General features: G+C 36.3%; 1 protein-coding gene across 1 annotated transcript; it reads left to right on the top strand.

Moving 5' to 3' along the window:
• The first annotated feature begins 1,556 nt into the window (after window positions 1-1,556).
• On the top strand, window positions 1,557-5,523 carry si:dkey-109l4.3 (uncharacterized protein LOC559137 homolog). The gene is made up of 5 exons (XM_059003237.1): window positions 1,557-1,575; window positions 2,596-2,832; window positions 3,793-3,987; window positions 4,577-4,659; window positions 4,976-5,523. Exons 2-5 carry the CDS (start codon window positions 2,634-2,636, stop codon window positions 5,012-5,014), a joined length of 516 nt encoding a protein of 171 aa, XP_058859220.1. The 5' UTR covers window positions 1,557-1,575; window positions 2,596-2,633; the 3' UTR covers window positions 5,015-5,523.

The raw sequence follows: 5,523 nt of genomic DNA, 5'->3' as shown, positions 1-5,523 counted from the left end.
GCTTGCTTCTAAATAAGGTCCATTGAGTTAGAGGGCAAAGTTTGTCCATAATAAAATAACTTAGTACAATAATGTAACTGCTACTACTGCAACCATTTCCTGTTAGTTTTAAAATATTTATATTGTTTACTTTAAATATTGGGGCAAGTTCTGCACTTGCTTTGGATCGTGTACATTACTTTATATATGTAAAGGGCTCAGAAAATATTTTAATTAAGTTAGAATTTCAGGTATGTGCCTTTAAAGTAAGATGACACTGGCTGGGAAAGGACTGCAACTCTATTGTCGTATTTTATACACAGACAAGGTTACTTGCCTTGAAAAAAGTCTTAAAAGATGCGAGCAAATTCCTGCTAGGTTTGATTGAATGAGTAGTACACAACAAGCTTTTATATGAAAGCTGAAAATGAATTTCAATAAAAATAAGTTGTTAATGGAAAAAAACAACATTCTATCCTACTTCACTAAAGTAAAAACAGGCTTGTTGTTTTGAAATACCACTGCTTCAGATTATTACTAGTGCTTAATAACAGTAAAAATATCTTATTTGGAGTTGAACCTAACTTATTTAGTTTCAGGAAGGAGACATATCCACCAATGATTGATTTGATCAAATCTTTATTGTGTTTTCACAGAAGGACCAAGAAACGTAATATACTTTTTGGCCCGTGGCCTTGTCCATTGAGCTCTGGGCGGCCCTTGTGCTGGCTGACTGAAATGAATGATTATTGCCAGCAAGCAGGACATGGCACTCTGGCCACGTTTCCACTGCCCCATGTACTGGCTGATTGTAATGAAATGGTTATTGATTAATGATAGTCATGCCAGCGGCAGAACCGTGGCACTCTGGGCCACCTTCCCCCAAAAGGACAAGGCCACCTCTGGCCCACATCACATATCAGCTGAGTGGCACGAGCCACCTACCCCCCCTAAATAAAGAACAGGGAGGCCAAGGGCTCTTTATAGGACATCCTGATTACGTATGTGATTTGGGGTGGATCTACCTTTCAGAATACAACAGTTTCCGTTAAAAGAAATAAATAAAAAATAACAATAATAATAAAAAAAATAAAAAAAAAACATAACTGTCTCTCATGCCTTTTGTCAATGCATATAGTTTAATTACTAGAGAATTAAAACAAACTAAACTAACAACTACCTAGCCTACATTTAATTCATCGTTTTTCTGTGTGTTTATTTTTTTGCCCAGCACTTCTGTTGCAGTCACACAGCTGCTAACGTTAGCTGTTGTAAATAGTGCAGCGCAGACTATGGGTCAAACCAAGCAACGTTTGTGTAGGGGTGCGTTTTATTGTGGTTCGGACTTCAGGCGTCTTCTGAATGACTTTACTTTTATTTTATTACATTTTAAGCCGTTTAAAGGTAACACCGTAACAAAACATACAATAACAGTGTGTATACACTGAGCAAAAAAAGTAGAGGGGCAAAATATATAGTTTGCCTCCCCTGTGCCCTATGGGTTAGACGCCTATGGTCCCAATCAGTTTGTTCAAGAGAACAAAAAATAAAGGGCACACAAATGAAGTATGTGTTAAAACATTTTGGTTTTCCATGGTAAGAAAAAATATATAGCCTCCGCCTCCTCTCGATTTTGCATTTCTACACGAATCATAAGAATGGACCTGGGAGAGGGCATTTTGACGGAATTTCGTCTACAGGGAAATCTTATTTGGCACGGCACTAATTTTAGAACCTTAACCACTTTTTACAACCACTGCCCCAGCAAAAAAAAAGTTAGTGTTTCTCAGTGATTTCTCTAGCAGATATTCTTCTAATTATATAATATCATTTGGAGAGCAAAACATTTGAGTTTCAACTTTCGTTCGTAGACTGCAGTTCCAAGCCCCTCCCGCCGGCTTTTTCATATTATCCCACACGCATGCACTCAGGACCTTCAGGAGTCATATGGCTGTTCTAGTAATCGCCTGTCATGAATACATAATTTAAAGCCGATGTAACTGTACTTATTAAAATATAAACACATAAAGCACAGAAATAGCTATGTGTTGGTTTTTATTTATATCTTAGGACAAATGACTTGTCTACAAGCCCCAGTGTGATTTCTGATTTTGTTCCGGCAAGCTACATCGTGAACAACCTCTGGTCCTGTTTGTAGGTTTGGCTTTGTTGTTCTCTTAGAATTGAACGGTACAAGTTACTATTGAAGTGTTAGAGTCGAGCGGGAAACGAAAGTACGGCAATGAATAATAATAAAGTTTTACAACAGCAGTGCAGTTATAATCGCTATTATGTATATAAAAAACTTGTATTAACTTTTAAATGAAAAAAAACAAGTATCATCAGTCACTATAGATTTAATGAATATATGTGCACTCAGTTCAACACCCACCCAAACCAAAATAAATGTTGTTTTTCACAGATTAAATCTGACGTTTTATTATTATTATTATTATTATTATTATTATTATTATTATTATTATTACTATTAGTTGTTGGTTTATTTATTCGATTTTTTGTAAATGTATTTATTTTTGTGGGCTATGCATGTGAACCTTATGTAATTTTAACCAAATCTTAAGTCTGCAAACCATTTTTTTTTTTTTTTTATTTCAGAAAAAGATAAAAGGGAAAACAAATCTCTGGTTAACACTATGGAAGTTGAAAACGGGTTTTTGTCAAGTGGAAATGGGACACATCTCTCAGTTTGGGATAGAAGCTCAAATGTCCAACTTTCTGACATGCCATCTAAAAGAAAGCGAACGTGCACTACAAATGACAGCACTGGATGTCCCTGTGAAGCAAATGGAAACGAAAAAAGAGCTACAGCTCAAGAAACTGTCAGTTTACGCAGTGAGTACTTTTTTTTTGCGGGGGGTGGGGAGATATCTCTATGCCTGTGTGAAAATGTATACTAGCCGTCGTGCATAGACTGTTTTACTTTATAGTTTTTTATTACAATGCCTGTCATGTTTACATTAACTGACATTAAATGTCAGATGTCCCTCAGATCATTTACTATGGACTTAAAGCAGAGGTCCACTGAAAATTGTGTATTACTGTATACTGGTTGTACAACACTAAAATTAAAGAATGCTTTACCAGTACAAGGAGATGGGTATTATTTGTGTTGTTTAATGTGCAGAATGTACTTTAGTATGCAGTCTGAAGTATGAAGGATTAATTGTTCCAAATTTCCTAATCAGAGCCAAGACTAGAAAATCCACAGTGTCATTGTGATTCTGAATTCCTGCTGAACTGCATTGGTGTCTGTGTTTGAGATGAATGATCACACTATCTTCAAATGTCATTGTTCTGAAAGCCCCTGTTCTGGCAGATGCCTAATAAAAGGTCACAAAACATGTTAATCCCCAAAATGAAAGTGTCCACAATTAATTACGGTAGTCTATTGGGTCATTCCAGTATGATTGTTTATATGTGGTCCAGTGGTTAAAGAAACAGGCTTGTAACCAGGAGGTCCCCGGTTCAAATCCCACCTCAGCCACTGACTTATTGTGTGACCCTGAGCAAGTCACTTAACCTCCTTGTGCTCCCATCTTTCGGGTGAGAAGTAATTGTAAGTGACTCTGCAGCTGATGCATAGTTCACACACCCTAGTCTCTGTAAGTCGCCTTGGATAAAGGCGTCTGCTAAATAAACAAATGTGTGTTGCACATTGCACACTGGCTAATGTTTAATGTTGTTCTTCTACACAGGAAGGGGGTGTGAGAAAAAGGGCTGCGGAGTAAGAATTAAGAAATGGTATATGTTTTGATTGTTACCCCTTTAAATTGACTGGCTGTCTTTTTTCAGGAAGTTCATTTGTATCAATTTATGCAAACAGAGGTGTGTATCAGTCAGAGTGCTGGAAACCAAATGGAAGCACACTGTACCTGCCAGTCACAAGCAATCTGTTAGTGAACATGGAAAAGTATGACCAGATCAGCTTTGAGGAAGGATCCTTTTTCATTGGAGACAAATCCGGAGGATGCTTGCAGAGGGAACATGGTACCAACATAATTACTGAACTAAGATGTTAAATCATTTCAAAAACCTTACTTGCCATGCACTAATATTTGATTAATTTGTTACACAAGTGCAGTGTGCAGTTTTGTAAACAAAAAAAAAAGCACATGTTAAAGAAGCAGTTATGTTTTTTTGTTTTTTTTAAATCCGACTTCTGGGACTGTCCTGTGCGTTACTCTCAGAATGTCTGATACTGCCTCACTTCTTAAAAGTAATTTCACCTGAGCAGGGTCTTCTGGGTTAAAACATGTTACTCAGTGGGGGAAGCAACTAGTTGGTTAATGACAGGAAGAAGGTGTTAAAGGGGAGGGGACAATGCAGGGGAAGCATGGCTTGTAAACTGATATTTCTTTAACCTAGTGTAGTACCAAATGTCAGCTTTTATAATGAAAATACATGTTTGCTATAATGTGTGTTTCTTTTAAAACTGCACACTTTAGACTATGTTAGTCATTTGAAATGTACAACAGGTAAGCTTTGTGAAATAATTTTGTTTTGCACAGTCAGTGACTTGGGGGAGGGGTTAATTTGAAAACCTGTTTAATATTTTAAGTTTTCCCCCCCCCTTCAGGTCAAGTTATTCACTGCTGGCGATATGATGGCCAGGATAAGAAACTTTTCATTGCTTTGTCATTTCTCTTTATACATATCCATGTAAGTACATTTAGGTATCATTTTTGTGCTATTTTAATATTTTCAACTGTTATTTAATACAGTTCTGTCTGTTTTGATATAGATGGATAAGGCACCTACTGTATATATGTGGAATTGTTGCTTTTTTAGCTGGGTAATAAAACAAAATGAGTGAAAATGGAACTGTTTATTGGCATCAATCAGTGTGATCATGACATGGGATTTGAGGAGTGTACTGTATTAACTATTGTCACTTTACAGGCAAGATGTTGATTGGGGATTTTGAAAATCCCAGCGCTAAACATGAATTGAATTGAATTTATTCTTCTCCTGCTAGATGTTCCAGGAAGTTCTCAGCATTCTTGGTGGAATCTGAAAATATAAAGCTGACCAAATGAACACAGCTAATCTCTACAACCAAAAGGATTTCTTGTAAGACATGTTCTGAATTCTTTGTGATTGCATAGGTCTGTGTGTATCTGTTTTATTTTGTAAAGACACCTGCACAACCTATATATTCCCACACTTTGCAGCAAAATTATTTGTGTTTCACATACAACTGCACGTAGCATAGCTGACTTGCATAGAGTTTTCTTTTCTGTTTTACATGCACAGTCAGTGCCTAGAGCAATTTAATGAGGACAGTCCATAGTAATGAGGGAAGAGAAAGGTTTGAGTAGCTATCTTTCATCCTTCTATGCATTTAAATATTTATAGAGGCATTGTGCATATATCAACTTTTAATGGTTCAATTTCCTTCAACACTGATGGTCTTATTTTGTAGTTTTTATTTTTTTTATTTTATTGATGCAGTGCTGGAATGCTTTCATTGTTTTATTGTTTGCCTTCTTTTTCTGAATTTATAAATAAAGATATAGTAACATA

The sequence above is a fragment of the Acipenser ruthenus genome, chromosome 2 (assembly GCF_902713425.1).
Source record: "Acipenser ruthenus chromosome 2, fAciRut3.2 maternal haplotype, whole genome shotgun sequence".
Lineage (NCBI taxonomy): Eukaryota > Metazoa > Chordata > Actinopteri > Acipenseriformes > Acipenseridae > Acipenser > Acipenser ruthenus.
Note: the sequence above shows the minus strand (reverse complement) of the source record. Positions and strands in the feature narration are given on the sequence as shown.

Excerpts from the sequence above, each read along its gene's own strand:
- si:dkey-109l4.3 (XM_059003237.1), top strand. The coding sequence starts at position 2,634 with ATGGAAGTTGAAAACGGGTTTTTGTCAAGTGGAAATGGGACACATCTC. Across the intron at positions 3,988-4,576 it reads ATGCTTGCAGAGGGAACATG|GTCAAGTTATTCACTGCTGG; the intron begins GTACCAACATAA and ends CCCCCCCTTCAG. Across the intron at positions 4,660-4,975 it reads TTCTCTTTATACATATCCAT|ATGTTCCAGGAAGTTCTCAG; the intron begins GTAAGTACATTT and ends TTCTCCTGCTAG.